Genomic DNA, 16326 nt, shown 5'->3' with positions numbered 1-16326 from the left:
TGTAATATGTGCATTCAAGTTACATCAACTCTTAGTGATGTGTATCTGATACAGAGATACATATTTTATTTATGATTTTTAATATTTCTATCAAGCCTCAGTCATCCCTCCCTAAAACAAAGTGCCCTTGAGGTCACAGAGGCCAAAGCTATCATACTTGAGAATGAGGTCAACCGGGGTCAACTGGGTAACCAACATCCTGGCATTTTGGTCTCAGTTGGCGAGTCTTGTTCCCCAGCGCATGCGCATTTTCAGTAAACCTACCATTTGTACGCACTCCCCACATGGGCGACACGTTTCCTTCCCCTCGTTTCGCACATGCTCAGACCGATCCGAGGGAAACGACAGGCGCCAGCCTTTGTTTCCTCTTACGCATGTGCAGTGGTCTTAGCCATTACCGGAGGAACGCCCCCTTCTTCCCCAAAGCTCTGTCAAGGAACTGAAGGGGCTTCTCTTTCGTTTCTCGATTGGTTAACGCGAAGAGCGTGCGCGCGCGGCGGCCGGCAGCAACCCCTACCGAACGTGCGCTGCAGGAGGGCGCGCGAAGAGCGCAGGCGCAGAGCAAGGCCCCGCCCTCCCCAGGGACTCATTGTGCAGCAACCGGATTGACTTCTTCTTGTGCGCGCGGGCCAGCGGGATCCGTGTCGCCCTTCCCCCCCCCTCTGCTTACTTCACAAGCAAGCGCGAGCCTGATAGGGGACAGAGCCCTCCACTTCCCTCGGCAGGAAGGGGTTTGAGACCGCTCGCGTCGCGGCCCTGAGCGCCAACATCACGACCGCCCCCTCCCTCTTTTCTCTCTCCTCTCTCTCTCTCGCGGCCCCGCTCTCTTCCATCTTCTTTCCCCCCCCCCTTGTCTCCGCGAGCTTGCCATTCCCCTCACGTTGCCTGCGGGCCTCGAGACTTCTCCCCTCTTCTCTTTCCCGAGGCGCCGCCGCCGCCGCCTTTAACGGACGGGAAGCAAAAGCGGCCAAACGGCGCGCGTCCTCCCAGAGGGACTCATCCCGCGCCGGCGGCAGCAGCAGCAGGTGGGATCGAGGCCCACGTTCTAGGCGTCTGTTTTGCAGACGCGCGCGCAAGCGAAGCCAACAGAAAGCGGGTGTGGGGGGGGGCAGGAACGCGGTCGCCTGCTCTCTCTCTCTCTCTCTCTCTCTCTCTCTCTCTCTCTCCCCCCCCAACTTCCACTGTTTCGCAGCGCTTAACCCTTCCCCATTTCCGCGACGGCCGGCCTGTCCGCCGGCCCGCCCGCCCGCCAGTCAGTCAGTCAGTTTCCCCTTCCGGGCCGGCAAGAGCGCACGGCGTTGGCTGTATCGCGGGGCTTAAAAGTCTGAAACAGCCGGGCTTTCTTGACGTGCCGCGGCTGCCTTGACGCCTATTTCCCTCACCTTCCCGTTTTTGTGTGGTGTTTTTTTTTTTTTTTTTTAAATCGCCGCTTTAGAGGCAGCGCATAAAGTCAAAAGCCCGGGAGGCGCGACCTGGGCGAAGAGTCTCTCGGTTGCCCTCCGCTCGGCTTTTTTTATTTTTTTTTAATTTTATTTTTTTCCCGCCCTCCGTTTCGCTCGAGGGCCTTGAACGCGTGCTGAGGGGAGAGAGAGAGAGAGAGAGAAAGCAGGGGCGCCCGGCCCTTTTTCTCGCTGCCGCCAGCGCCATGTTGAAACAACCGCTGCCGCCGCCCTCCCCTCAACCTGCTGCGCCTTCCTCGGGCCCCCCTCCTCCCACGCCGCCTCCGGTTGTTGCCGCCGCCGCTTCCCGCAAAGCCAACCCACCCCCGGCCAGCCCCAACGGGAACCTCAGCCCCGGGGCCGCGGGCGGACCGAGAGCCACAATGGTGGCACCCCCGGGTAGCGGCGGAGGAGCCCCCCCTGGAGGAAGCGGCACCAGGTAAGGCTTGGCCGAGCGAAGGGAGGGGAGGGAAGCCATTCCCTTTCGCAAAGAGCGAAAGGGAAGAAGACATTGTCCCTTTCCCGCCCCAGAAGGGTTGACGGGAGGACTCGGCGGGGAGGGCGGAGGGGGGGGGGAAGAAAGGAGAATGTGTAGACCCGATAAGCGGAGTTGGGCTGCTTTGCCGCTGATTGGGTGCCGCTCTTCTCAGCGTAAACCCTGCCGAGGCCGGAAGGCGGATACCGCTAGACTCTCACCCCGCTCCTCGGAGAGTCTCTTCCACCACCCCCAATCTCTGGCCTTCTGTCATTTTTGGAAGAAGTGTATGTGGCTCTCTAACCTCTTTCGAAAAAGGAATCGATCCGTTCTGGGCTGAGTTGCCCTCGTTGTCGTGGAGTAGTAGACTTTGACTGCTTAGGCAAGGATTCCTTTCGGATGCCAATAGATGCCGTGGATGTTTTCTCGGAAGTAAATTCTGTTGACTTAATTGCACGCCAAATGTACAATCCCCATATATTTAAAAGGCATCAGGGAAATCATGGAATCCAACAAGCCCTTTCAGACATTGCAGGGGCTTGGTCTGCTTAATTAAAAGAACTTCCTTATGCAGGTGGTCCTCAACTTGACTACCGCAATTGAGCCCAGAATTTATGTTGCTAAGTGAGAAATGTGTTAAGTGAGTCTTGCCCCATTTTATGACTTCTTGCCACATTTGTTAAGTGAATCGCTGCAGTTGTTATATTAGTAACACGGTTGTTAAGTGAATCTGATTTCCCCATTGACACTGCATGTGAAAAATGGTCATAAGTCACTTTTTAAAGTGCTATTGTAACTGAACAGTCACTAAGCAAACTGTTGTAAGTCGAGGACTACCTGTATACATGAGCAGTGATGCCTTCCAGAAATGACTTTTGCCCAGTATGCTGCTTAAAGGAGGTGGGGTTTTTTTCCCCATTTCAGTAGCCTAGCATAAATCTCTGGTTTAAGAAAGAGCAGGACTAAATAACATTTGCTGAGCCATGTATCAATTTTATAAAGTTGAACAAGATCATAGTTGTTCCCAAGAGTTGGGTATTTTTATTTATTTATTTTTTGGTGATAATTCGGGTTATGACAAAGCAAGGCATAGCAATGAAGGAGCTCATTGGGCTATTTAATATAAAAGGCTCCTTTTGCTATTCTGATTGAATTATCACCTAGTTATTTCCCACTTATTTTAAATTGGCTGAGGAATTTTAATGAATTGTGCAAAATGTTATTCCAAATTTCAACAGAGTAATGTAGAACACTCAGAAATCATGGATTTGAGGCAAAGCAAATCCATTCTAAGCTTCTTTTCATACATAGAAAATTATTGGGTGCATGTGCCAGTAATACTTTGTGTCTGTTGAAGCAACATTTATTTTCATATATTTGTAGAGGATGAGTTTACATGTATAGTACATGCATTGATTTCTCCGAAAGTTGTCTCCATGGAAAGGAAGTTATGCTTTTCTTAGCTGAATTGGGAAGTCTGTTTAATTATTTTGGTAATAAAAAATGGGATTCTTGTTAGTGGTGAGAGCTCCTATGAATTAGATTGATAAGGAATGATGAATATGCACCAAATGTAGCCTATTGGTTTAAAGAGTTTACATTTTGAATTATTAATTACATTTGTTTCTGATTTATTTTCAGGGGCCAGAGTACAGGCAAAGGACCTCCACAATCTCCTGTAAGTTGTACTATAAACCATTTGGGATTGTCATATAATCTGTATGATTTGTGTGCTAGAGATTTGAGGTTTCTACTACTAATCTTTGCCAATAAATATATCTGCTAGTAGGCTTCAGTTCTTATGGCTATAAATGTACCCCTAATGTAAGAATTTTTTTAGTTATGACATGGTAAAAGACTCCCTAGGGCCTAGAATCTTATGTATTTGGTATGACTACAGTTGAAACAATTTCTGTATCTCTGTGTTAATTTGTATTACAATTATTTATTTATTTATTTTTCATATTTGTATACCGCCCTACATCCAAAGGACTCAGGGCAGTGAACAGCCATAATAAATACAAATACATATAGAAGTTAAATAATTTCTTTTATTTGCAATTTCTATAACAATAGCAAAGTATAAATAATATCTGGAGTAAAATAATTTCATGTAATAAACTTAGTTCAAACTGGTAACGCTTAATTACCTGTAGATTTTCAGCATAATGTCATTTGATTGTGGTTGAGATACAGCAGTCTGCTTATAAATACTTATCTCCCTTTTTTTCTAAATTTGCAACTTTATTAAGATTAGTGGAGTTAAATTATTGAGAGTCACAATTGTTATTTTGAAAAAGAAAAGTGTATTTTTCATATCAACATGTATAATAAACTATCATATCAACCTGTATCATTGATTTATTTTGTGACAAAATATTTGAATGCTTCAATTTTAGATACTGAATTGTGAAAATTCCAATATAATCTTCATTTTCAACTATAGACCCTCTATCCAAACTCTATGATAAGTAGTAATACATTTTGAACCAGTGCCAAGCCTCCTATATACTAAGATTCATGAAGGAAGCTCCTTACCGAGAAAACAAATGACATAATTGTTATTTAGGCCTTTATTTGTTACAACAGTTGTATACATTTTCTGAAATCTGTCTGTTGCCTACCTAATTATTGGGAGTGTTGTAACATTGAGCAATGGATGCTTACATATGTCTTGGTGACACTTATTTTTTCATTCCTCCCAGGCTTTTGAGGGTGTTTATAACAATTCCCGAATGCTTCATTTTCTAACAGCAGTTGTGGTGAGTCTTTTGATAATAAATTAAGGATGTAGGAAAGATAGATGTACAGGTGCATGTTTATAGGGTGTGGAAGGTACATGATGGAATTTCTTTCAGTGAGGTTGTCCTACAGGAAGAGTTGAGCATTTGTTTTATATAGACATTGCTCATATGATGTATTAATTCATGTTGTAATTTTATTTACATTATTCTTTGAACTCAGATTCTCATGTTAAGAATTTTAGTTCCAGATATTTTGGTTGATTTTAAAATAGTAGACAATGCAAGAATTGCAAGTTCTCAACCAAAGGAAGATGGGATGCTTGCAAAGGCTAATAGTTTGCTGTTTCCCCTTCCAGGTCTCATGGCAAAAAGTGCCTTAAGAATAGGGTGTGCTAAGCATTGTGCAAATGAGTCAGGGTTTTCTCTTGAATTTCTTCAGTTTATTTCACTTTATTTTAACAGCCTTCCAAATAAACAGATTATAGGTGTATGTTGAGGGGCGGGTGGGCAGGGAGCCCTTGATTAGCAATTTGAAGTATCCTTGTATCCTTTTTAAAAAGTATTCCTGCCCTTTGGTTTTCTTCCCAGGGATCAACATGTGATGTGAAAGTGAAAAGTGGAAGCACATTTGAAGGAATTTTTAAAACCCTGAGTTCTAAGGTGAATACTTTTTTTACTGACTAGTTTTCTTAGAATGTTAGCTAACAGGTTCGGTGAAGTTTATTTCTTAATTTGCATTTTAAGTATTTAGTTTTATTTTATATTGGAACTTTGGATACAGAAAGCATTCTTTCTCCCCAAACTTCACAAAGCTTACTTAAGCATCCTGAGATGACAAAGGTTAATATCTGGAAATAGATAGTGCTTAGTGACCAGTGGATTGTGATATGGCAAGTTTTCTGATTTATGTGGTTTTCTATAGTAGGAATAGGCAGCCTGTATTTTTTTATTTTTTTATTTTTTACAGTTTGAGCTGGCTGTGGATGCTGTGCACAAGAAAGTGCCCGACCAGCCAGTAGGGCCGAGGAGGGAGGATATTGTAGACACTATGGTTTTCAAGCCTGCTGATGTCATGTTAGTGCACTTCCGCAATGTTGATTTTAACTACGCCACCAAAGGTAATACAGCCTTAAAATAACAGAATTGAAATGTGATGGGAGGAGGCGTGAAGGAGAACTTGAATCCTTTCTATCTTGGCCTTCCTTTCTGTCATGTGTCTTAGATAAGTTCACAGATTCTGCCATCGCCATGAATTCTAAAGTGAATGGGGAACACAAAGAGAAAATACTACAACGCTGGGAAGGGGGAGATAGCAACAGTGATGATTATGACTTAGAATCAGATATGGTAAGTAACTAATAAGGCTTGAGTCCTCAAAACAGATTTATTTAGAGCTGCTTCACTAAGCTTTGTTGCAGCAAATGTACTAAAGCATTTATCTGTGATTTCAGTCTAATGGCTGGGATCCAAATGAGATGTTCAAATTCAACGAGGAAAATTACGGTGTGAAGACAACATATGATAGCAGTCTCTCATCATATACGTAAGTTAATGATTTAGCAGTGAGTGAGTGGGTGGGTGGGTGGGTGCGCACAGACACATTTATGTGAAGGTTCAGGGGAGAGAGCAGCTGATGACAAGGATATAATTTGGTAGGCTATTAGAGTCTAGGTTGCTTTTCTTTCTCTTTCACTTAATAAATGAGAATTGGTTAACATACCAGGACTTGTAAGGCTTTGATTAGTTGGCAGAAATCAGTGGATAAAGAAAAGTAGACTGATTGTCAAGATAATTCAAAGGTAATAATTTCAGCCCTTTGAATGTCAGTATTTTTGAATAGTTTCATCCTTTCTCTATCCTCAGTTCCACCTATTTATTACAGGCTATTGGCAGCTACTTTAAAAAATGAAATATTTGATAGCAGAAACAGTGAATATTCCATGATATGTCCATTGAAATATTATAATGCTACCCTTGCAGTTGCATTCCAGGATTCAATTTAGTTTAGGTGCTGGATTAGAAATTGAGAGACCATTTCTAGTCCTCTCATGGAATGGAAGCCAGTTGGATGACTTTGAAACAGAAATACACTCTTGCCCAATTCACCTCACAGGGCTGTTGTTATGGGGAAAATATAAGAACATCATGTACACCTTGAGTTGCATAAAACAGTGAACAAAATGTAGGCGATACAAATCTAATAAATTCTGAATGCAGTGAATATTAGGGCTCATGCAAAATAGTCATTTTGGATCGCTAACCAATTCATTTGTACTTTATGTAGTTAGTGAGACAGCTTGTCTCACTACATTACTAGTTTTTGTTATGCTCCTAAGATTTAACAGTATACTGAAGTAGCAGAAGCCTGTACTTGATTTTTCCTTGCTTGCTTATTTATTTATTTATAAAAATTATTGGCTGTCCATCTTATCACAGAATAACTCTAGACAGCATTTATTCATTATATATATGTATGCATATGCACACACACACACACACACACACACACACAGCATAAATAAGTTAAGCCAAATGTTATGATCCAATTAAATATGGGGGGGGGGAAATAGGAATAAAATGGTGTGCATACACACACATACACACAAATATATATTCAATTGTTATTTCTTTTTGTACGAAGTGTTTTATAAAACATTAAAAACAAGGAGTAATGGACAAAAACAAAGCGGAAAATAAAAGAAAATGTAAGTCTAAAATACAAATAGTCACCATTCACTTTTCAAACCTTTCTATGCTTGCAAGCCACTCTTGCTTTCTTTGCCTCTGTACATCAGTTTATATATTCCCTTTGTTTTTTAAATTTCTCCCCTCTGTTTTTTTGAGGATTACAAAACCAGGGCATTACTTTCTCAGTCTTCCCCTACAATTATTCACTCTTGCTTTATATATTTTTTATTAGATACTCGTTCATTTTCTCTATATAGCTAAGCCACCTCAGTGTACTACTTCCATACTATTTTTTGATTTTTGCATCAAGTCTGCTTGTTCATTCTTGACCCTATCGTTTTTTGTTTTACTACATTCAAATATCTACATTCAAAGAGCCTTGAAGGTGGTGCAGTGGTTAACATGCAATACTGCAGATTTAGACTAACTTTATTGTCACTTTAAATTTACACTAATGGATATATATTAAAATGAAATTTTGTTGCATATAGCTCTCAAAGGGTCACCACCTCCAATATACACTACATAAACATGACAAAAATATAAATAAATAAAAATTATGCATATACCCACATATATTATGACACAGAGAAACAACACTTTCTAGTTTGGATGTATACATATACATGTAAGAAAAATGAATCTTGCAAGTTTACCAGACGAATGGCATAGGGAAAAGCTGTTACAGAATCAAATAGTCCTGCTAGAAATATGTACTTCCAAAACCTTCTTCCAGAGGGGAGCAACAGAAACGGACCATAAAGTGTGTGTTGGATCTCTAACAATGCTTTGAGTGCTAAGCACATAGTACTTATGGGCAGTATCCTGAATAATGGGAAGCGAACTTCCTATAAGCTTCTTAGCTGTCCTTACCACTCTTTCTATGGACCTTCTATCTGAGGCACTGCAGTCACCAAACCAAACAGTGATGCAGTTTATTTCTCCTGCCACTGTTTGGCAGTTCAGTTCTCACCAGCTCAAGGTTGACTTAGCCTTTCATCCTTTCGAGGTCGCTAAAATGACCCAGTTGCTAAAACAAGGACTAGATTGTTGGAGGCAATATGCCAACTCTTAACCGCTTAGAGAGGGCTGTAAACAACTGTAAAGTGGTATATAAGTCTTAAGTGCTATTGCTGTCTTTCAACAAGCATTTATTCCTCTTAGCAAATGTGGTAGACTATTATTACCTATCCTTGTTATCAGCATTTATAAATTTTAATGTTTTCCTATCTGTGTCCCCTTTTTTAGGGATATACTTCTCTTTACTTTTTTATTTTTATTGATTTATCAAAATATAAAATACAAAGATATACTCCTAAAGTGAACAGTGTTATCTCCTGGCTGTAATGTTTTGTCATTTATGTGTAAATATAATAATAATAATAATAATAATAATAATAATAATAATAATAATAATAATAATAATAATAATTTTATTTCTATACCGCCTTCTCCCGAAGGACTCAGGGCGGTGTACAGCCTATTTAAAACACAAGACAAACATCAATTTAAAATTTAAAATTATTAAATAAATTTGGCTCCATTTAAAACCCCAGAAATTTAAAATACCCCAATTTAAAATTATCATGTCGATAGCCCGGCCTGGCGGAACAACAGGGTCATTCAATTTTTCCTGTAGAGTCTCAGACTACAAAATGGCCCTGTCTGCGATCAAAGTACATGTACATTCATATCTCCAACCAACCCTGGCTGACCATTTCACTTTCACTTTTGACTATGTTGTCATTCCCATTTAAATTTTTAAATACAGAATTCATTGACTTTGGTTTTATGTTAATATAGCGCAAATTCATGCTGTTTGATATAGTAGTTCCTTTGTTCATAATTAAATCTACATCTTTACTTCATACCAATATCCATCAGTACCTCACAGAGTTAGATCAGTTACATTATTCTCCACTCCCAACCTTTTTTTTTTTAGCTTCACAAATAGTTTACCTAATTTTCCTCCTTCGTTTCCTGTTATATTCTAAATCAGAATCTTCATATATATATATATATTAATTTGATTTATATGCCGCCCTTCTCTGGAGACTCAGGGCGGCTTACAATGCGCTAAGCAATATTTCATGGTCAACAAATGACCTCATGTACCTGTTATGGCTTTCATCATTTAAAGCTTTCACAAAACACCTTTTTACTCAAAGGAGGAGAAAATTGTGTTACCATCTGTTGTCTCTGTTAATGGTAAGAACTCTACTCGACAGTTTCGGCACATTGTGTCCAGTAGCGTGTCACCAGCCAAATCCAATTTTACTTAAAATGCAATGTGTGGATTTATGCAATAAGTAATAAGCATCCATAATTCTATTGGAATTAGTTATGGATCTGAAATTTACAAACTCTAGGAAGTTCAATCAAAAAGTTTGAATTGTTGGGAGCGAAGATGTTTTTTACCATGTTGCAAATTAAGAGGTGTTGGTGCATTTATAATAAGTTTATTTTGTTCTTTTGGGTAGATTAGTAGAATTTATTTGCTGCATTTCCTTTTTTCCCTTCTTCCAATGGCCCATTTTTTCATGACAGAGTCCCTCTTGAAAAAGATAATACAGAGGCTTTTAGGCAAAGAGAGGCCAGAGCTGCACAGCTGGCACGAGAAATTGAGTCAAGCCCACAGTATAGACTGCGTATTGCAATGGAAAATGATGATGGGCGCACAGAAGAAGAGAAGCACAGTTCAGTGCAAAGACAAGTGTCTGGAAGAGACAGCCCCAGTTTGGTTTCCAGGTAAGTTTGCAGCATTGGTGAAATGAATACAAGTATGTATTTAAATCTATTCTAATATCAATGCTATCAATTACCTTATAGCTATTCTGCATCGCTCAGACAGCATTTGTTAAGCTGATTCAAAACTGTAAAACAAAATAACCTTTGGATAGCCATATGCCTCTCTAGTATAAAACAAGTACTAATTGTGGCTAGTGTACCATATATATTTGGAGAAGAAATAATCTTAGGGGTCCCACTGTAACTTAGAAACTGTTTCACCTGTTGATTGCCAATCTCTTTGCTTCAAAAGTTCCCTTGCATTTGCATTCAGCTTCTGGGATGAGGAAAGTCATGGTGGTTTCTTTCGTTATTATTCTTTGAACTTACCCAGCTATTTCTTTTTGCAGAGAGGGCAAATATATCCCACTTCCCCAACGTGTCAGAGAAAGCTCCAGAGGAGGCATACGCTGCAGTAGTTCTAGAGGAGGGAGGCCAGGCATGGGCTCTTTGCCACCCCGTGGGAGTTCACATCATTCAGAAAGCAACACTGGCTCTGCTCCAGAGCAACGAGGTATCAATGGAGGTAAGGCTGAGGATCTCTGGCTTAAAAGGGAAATACTGGAATGGATTGAAACAGTCACTTTAACAGGAAGAAAAGCTTTGGTGAAGGTTGGCCCATCTGACTGGAAGTTCACATGACACACACACACACACACACACACACACAGAGTTTCCTGTCTCTATTATGATGTAATTTTAAGCAGTAAAGGATAAGATGAAAAGTCACAGAAAGGAAGTTTGTTCTACTTTACTTTTTCCTCTAAAGCAATATTTCTTAAACTTTTTTTTTCTCCCAAGGACCGTTTCACATTTTTAAAAATTGTAGGGAACCTCAAAAGAGCTTTTCTTTGCAGGTTATATTTATCATATTAAAAATTAAAATTGACGCATTTGCTACAGTTGTGATTATTCATGATGGATGGGATTTTAATGTTGTATTTTTCAACATTGGCTGGCAAATAATTTTGATTTCAAGGAAACCAGATCTTGGTTCTTGAGGGACCACCCCCCAGGGGTTTTAGGACCACACTTTAAGAAACACTGCTGTAAGGAAAATGCATTTTGAAATGAGATTGAGAAAGTTGAAAAGTGCTTGTAGAAGATGACAGCAAAAAAGAAAATCAAATCTGATAATCATGGTGGGGAGGATGGGGACAGAAATCTGACAAGGATGAAGGGGGATGAAGCGATGGGCATTAGTATAGTAAGTGGGAGGGGCAGATATGACGGCTGCAGGGGGCCATATTATGTTTCGGGAGTGCGCACTCGTTGTTTACGAACGATTGCCCACTCCGACCCCCAAAGCACTGCTCGTTTCCCGGGTTGTTCAGAGTCTCAGACCCTGGGTCTACGGCTGATGTTATGTAATGCCAGGTCAGTGGTAAATAAAGCCCCCCTCATTCATGATCTTATTTCAGAGGGAGGTGCTGACCTGGCAGGGATTACGGAGACCTGGTTAGGCCAGGAGGGAGGAGTTCCCCTTGTGGAAATGTGCCCGCCAGGTTTCCGTGCATTCCATCAGCCAAGGACTCAGGGAAGGAGTGGGGGAGTGGCAGCAATCATTAGAGAAAGTCTTTGCCCGAGGGAGGCCACTGTTCCTCAGATAGCCGGATGTGAGTCCCTCCTTGTGAAGTGGGGTCGGGGGATTCAGATGGGCCTACTGATTGCGTACCTGGCTCCCTGCCACGTAACAGCGGTCCTGCCTGAGCTGCTCGACATTATAGCCGGGGTGGCAGTGGAAACCCCCAGACTTATTGTTATGGGGGATTTTAACCTGCTATCCGCTGGTGAGATGTCGGAGACGGCTCAGGAGTTCATGGCTTCCATGATGGCCATGGACCTGACCCAGGTAGTTCAAGGCCCCACCCACTTGGGGAATCACACCCTGGACTTGATTTTTGTCTCTGATCAGTGGCTGAATGATCTAAGAATAGGGGATATAGACATCAAGCCCTTGTCATGGTCTGATCATTCTCTCCTTCACATGGACTTTCAAGTCACTTCCACCCACCACAGGGAGACGGAACCAACCAAATGGTTCCGTCCCAGGCGCCTGATGGACCCCGAAAGGTTCCTGATGGAGCTTGGGCCATTTCCTGAGACTCTGGCTCACAACTCGACTGAGGACCTGGTGGTCACCTGGGACAGGGCGGCTACTGGGGCCTTGGACCGCGTTGTGCCTTTGCGGCCTCTGACCCGATGCCGATCTCGTCTAGCTCCTTGGTTTTCCGAGGAGCTGAGAGAGATGAAGCGTCGGAAAAGACGCCTGGAGAGCGATTGGAGGACAAGCCGATCTGAATCTGACCGAACACAGGTGAGATCTTATATTAAGACCTACCTAGTGGCGATAAGAGCGGCGGAGTCTAGCTACTTCTCCGCTCTTATTGCATCTGCAGAGAACCGCCCAGCTGCGCTGTTTAGGGTGACCCACTCCCTACTTCAGGTGGCGGTACGGGAAGATCCCTTAAAGGGTCGAGCTGAGGATTTTGTACAATTCCTGCATGATAAAGTCGCTCAGATTCAGGAAGGCCTGGACTCCGATTGGGTAGATCCAGGGGAGGAGACGGGGGCAGGTCTTGAGAGCGTTATCTGGGAAGAGTTTGACTCTGTGGCTCCTGAGGATGTGGACAGGATTCTGGGCAAGCTTAACGCTGCCACATGTTTATTGGACCCGTGTCCCTCCTGGTTGGTACTGGCCTCCCGGGAGGTTACATGAGGCTGGCTCCGGGGGATTATAAATGCTTCTCTGAGTGAGGGTGTCTTTCCCGCCGCCTTGAAAGAGGCGGTTGTGAAGCCCCTCCTCAAGAAGCCTTCCCTGGACCCAGCTATATTATCAAATTATCATCCAGTCTCCAAGGTTGGAGTGAAGGTTGTTGAGAGTGTGGTGGCGCGACAACTACCCCGATACCTGGATGAAGTTGTCTATCTGGATCCGTTCCAGTCGGGCTTCAGGTCACGATACAGCACGGAAACGGCATTGGTGGATGATCTCTGGAGGGCTCGGGACAGAGGTTGCTCCTCTATCCTGGTCCTATTAGATCTCTCAGCGGCTTTTGATACCATCGACCATGGTATCTTACTGCATCGGCTGGAGGGGTTAGGAATAGGGGGCACCGTGCTTCGGTGGTTCTCCTCCTTCCTCTCTGACCGTTCGCAGTTTGTGTTGGCAGGGGGGCAGAGGTCGACCTCGAGGCACCTTATTTGTGGGGTGCCGCAAGGGTCAGTCCTCTCACCCCTTCTGTTCAACATTTATGTAAAACCGCTAGGCGAGATCATCCGTGGTTTCGGGGTGAGTGTTCATCAGTATGCTGATGACACACAGCTATACATCTCCACCCCAGACCACCCCAATGATGCCCTTGCTGTGATGTCCCGTTGCCTGGAGGCCGTGCGGATCTGGATGGGGAGAAACAAGCTCAGACTCAACCCCTCCAAGACCGAGTGGCTGTGGCTTCCGGCGTCCCGGTATAGTCAGCTGGTACCATCACTGACAATAGGGGATGAGATCTTGCTCCCCACAGAGAGGGCCCGCACTTGGGTGTCCTCCTGGATTCACGGTTATCTTTAGAAGATCATTTGACGGCCGTGGCCAGGGGTGCCTTTTATCAGGTTCGCCTGATCCGCCAGTTGCGTCCCTTTCTGGATCGGGACGCCTTGCGCACGGTCACTCATGCCCTAGTTACCTCCCGTATGGACTACTGTAATGCTCTCTACATGGGGCTCCCCTTGAAAAGCACCCGGAGGCTCCAACTGGTCCAGAACGTAGCCACGCGGGTGATTATGGGCGCAGCTCGTTACGCCCATGTAACACCTCTCCTACGCGAGCTGCACTGGCTCCCGGTGGTCTTCCGGGTGCGATTCAAGGTGTTAGTTATCACCTTTAAAGCGCTCCATGGCTTAGGACCTGGGTACCTATGAGACCGTCTTTTGCCACCAATAGCCTCCCACCGACCAGTTCGTTCTCACAGGGAGGGACTACTCAGGGTACCCGTCAGTCAAATTATGTCGACTGGCGACTCCCAGGGGGAGGGCCTTCTCTGTGGGGGCTCCAACCCTTTGGAATGAACTGCCCCCGGAGATACGGAATATCCCTGATCTCCATGCTTTCCGCCATGCCCTCAAGACCCTGATGTTCCAACAGGCAGGGCTAAACATACAAACATGCGAATGATTTTTTAAATGTTATCTAATTCTGGGTTTTATTTAATTGACCAAACTAAGTAATAATTTTAATTAGCAATTTTATGATGTTTGTGTGTCTATATTTTTCTTGACTGTACACCGCCTTGAGTCCTACGGGAGAAAGGCGGTATAGGAATGAAATATAATTTTTATATATATATATCCATCCTATGGGGAGATAAGAGACCTAAGTGCCATGCAAAAATTCTGAATAATTTAGAAAGAAATGAAATACTACTAACAATTACAAGCAGTCCTCCTTTAATAACCTTAATTGGGACTGGAATTTCTGTTGCTAACCAAATGGTCTCATTAGGCAAAACATCACTTAACTGTAGCACTTAGTAATCACACTTCTGGTAGTCCCAGTTGTAGTGTTAGAGAAGGACCTCAAGCTTCTGCCCTATTGTGCTTCCCTCCACTTCAACTCCTCTCCATCTCTGCTCTTTAGCATTGCAGCAGCAGCAGGGGGAAGATGATGGCAAAGGTCAGCTGAGGACACCAGAGGTGGGGGAGTGCAGGACAGCCAAAAGGGCAGGGAGGTATGGGGTAAGACCGGTGGGTGAAGTTGAAGTGTATGGTACAGTATTAAATGCAGTTGAGCTGCAAAGCACCCAAATTCTGATCATATGACTGTGGGGGCACTTCAATGACCATAACCCCAAGGACTGGTCATAACTACCCAGTGCTATTGTAACTTTGAATGGTTGCTGAACAAATGGTCATTTAGCAAGGACTGCTTGCACTACCAATACAAATTAGGTTTAGAGAGGGGGTTACTTCCTTGAATAAGGAAATGACTGATGATTTTCTGTCCTCATTGCAGTATCAATCTGGTTCAAGCTACCAAGATTGAAAAATACTGTTAAGTTGATGAGTATAAGGGCACGATGGGATGAATGGTATGGACAGGTTGAAATCACAAAGTTTATCAGACCACTAGGGGGGGGGGAAATGGAAGGACGAAGGTTATAATGTGCTCCAGAGAACAATAACAATAAAAAGGTAGTAGCATTGAAAGATAAAGAAAAAAAAAATGAAGTGACACAGTTTATAGTGTATGGGATCAAAATATGGATTCTAAATTGAAGGAATGAAGAAGAAAGTAAGAGATGTAGTGCAAATGGGGGGAAGTTAGATTTGAAGCCTGAATAGCCTATGAAACACCTCAGAAAAAAATGATCCAAGGCTAATTTTTGGTTCTTGCAAAAATCACATTGCATTGTTGGTCTTCACAAAATGCCAATTTCACTGAAAGTGCTGGCTGAAAATCAGGAGAAGCAGTAATAATACCAGTGACAACTTTGCTCAGTTTAGCTGTGTCTGAAGCAGCCTTCTACCCTACCACTGATCTCATGCTCGCCTTCAGTTGCCCCGTTCAGTCTTGCTACACTACAACAGAATCAGGATTGCTGCATCTCATCATGAGTCCTTGTGACCTTTCTCTTCTCTTGCCTCTCTTCTTTGGATAGGATGCAGCATTTCCTGCCTCTTCTCATTCATCCCCCATATTTGTAGAGGCCATAGTGTTACTCATTTACCCACATTCATTAGTTTGCTTCTTGTAGATAAGGGTTCATTGGTGCATTGACTTAATCACCATTCACTTATTTTAAATTTCTTAATTAGTCAATTTGTAAATGCCAATTGCAACCAGGTGCCTGTTAATTTCATTGGCATGATAGAATTTCCATTATTTACTAGTAAGGAAGAGCTATAGATGTCAAAAGAACATTTTGTTTTCTTTGTGTGTATCTAGTTTGATTCATCACGACCTATGGCTGCTTTGTTTTAGGTCCATCTAGAATGTCTCCAAAGTCTCAACGACCCAATCGAGGGGCCAAGAATATGTCTTCCCCGACCAGCCGACCCATGGAAGTCTCTGCTGCATCTCCTACAGGTAGAAGCACAAATAAGCAGCAAACTTGATGTCCTTTTTTGTGAGGGCTTTGATTAAAAAAACCCTTCACATATTAACCCTAATCTAATGCATCTTTGCTGTTACTAT

General features: G+C 42.9%; 1 protein-coding gene across 2 annotated transcripts in view; it reads left to right on the top strand.

Moving 5' to 3' along the window:
- The first annotated feature begins 478 nt into the window (after positions 1-478).
- Positions 479-16326, top strand: part of ATXN2L (ataxin 2 like) — a 31800-nt gene continuing 15952 nt past the window's right edge. The window contains exons 1-10 of one of the 2 annotated variants that reach the window (XM_034423346.3): positions 479-1878; positions 3556-3592; positions 4620-4676; positions 5247-5318; positions 5626-5776; positions 5881-6005; positions 6110-6201; positions 9894-10094; positions 10484-10659; positions 16114-16218. In XM_034423346.3, coding sequence (XP_034279237.2) covers positions 1646-1878; positions 3556-3592; positions 4620-4676; positions 5247-5318; positions 5626-5776; positions 5881-6005; positions 6110-6201; positions 9894-10094; positions 10484-10659; positions 16114-16218 — 1249 coding nt within the window. In that variant the 5' untranslated portion in view covers positions 479-1645. The remainder of the gene's footprint in view (positions 1879-3555; positions 3593-4619; positions 4677-5246; positions 5319-5625; positions 5777-5880; positions 6006-6109; positions 6202-9893; positions 10095-10483; positions 10660-16113; positions 16219-16326) is intronic. The other variant, XM_034423347.3, reaches the window with a different exon arrangement.

The sequence above is a fragment of the Pantherophis guttatus genome, chromosome 4, assembly GCF_059756535.1.
Source record: "Pantherophis guttatus breed Tessera chromosome 4, ASM5975653v1, whole genome shotgun sequence".
Classification (NCBI taxonomy): domain Eukaryota; kingdom Metazoa; phylum Chordata; class Lepidosauria; order Squamata; family Colubridae; genus Pantherophis; species Pantherophis guttatus.
This window is presented reverse-complemented; position numbering and strand designations above follow the sequence as displayed.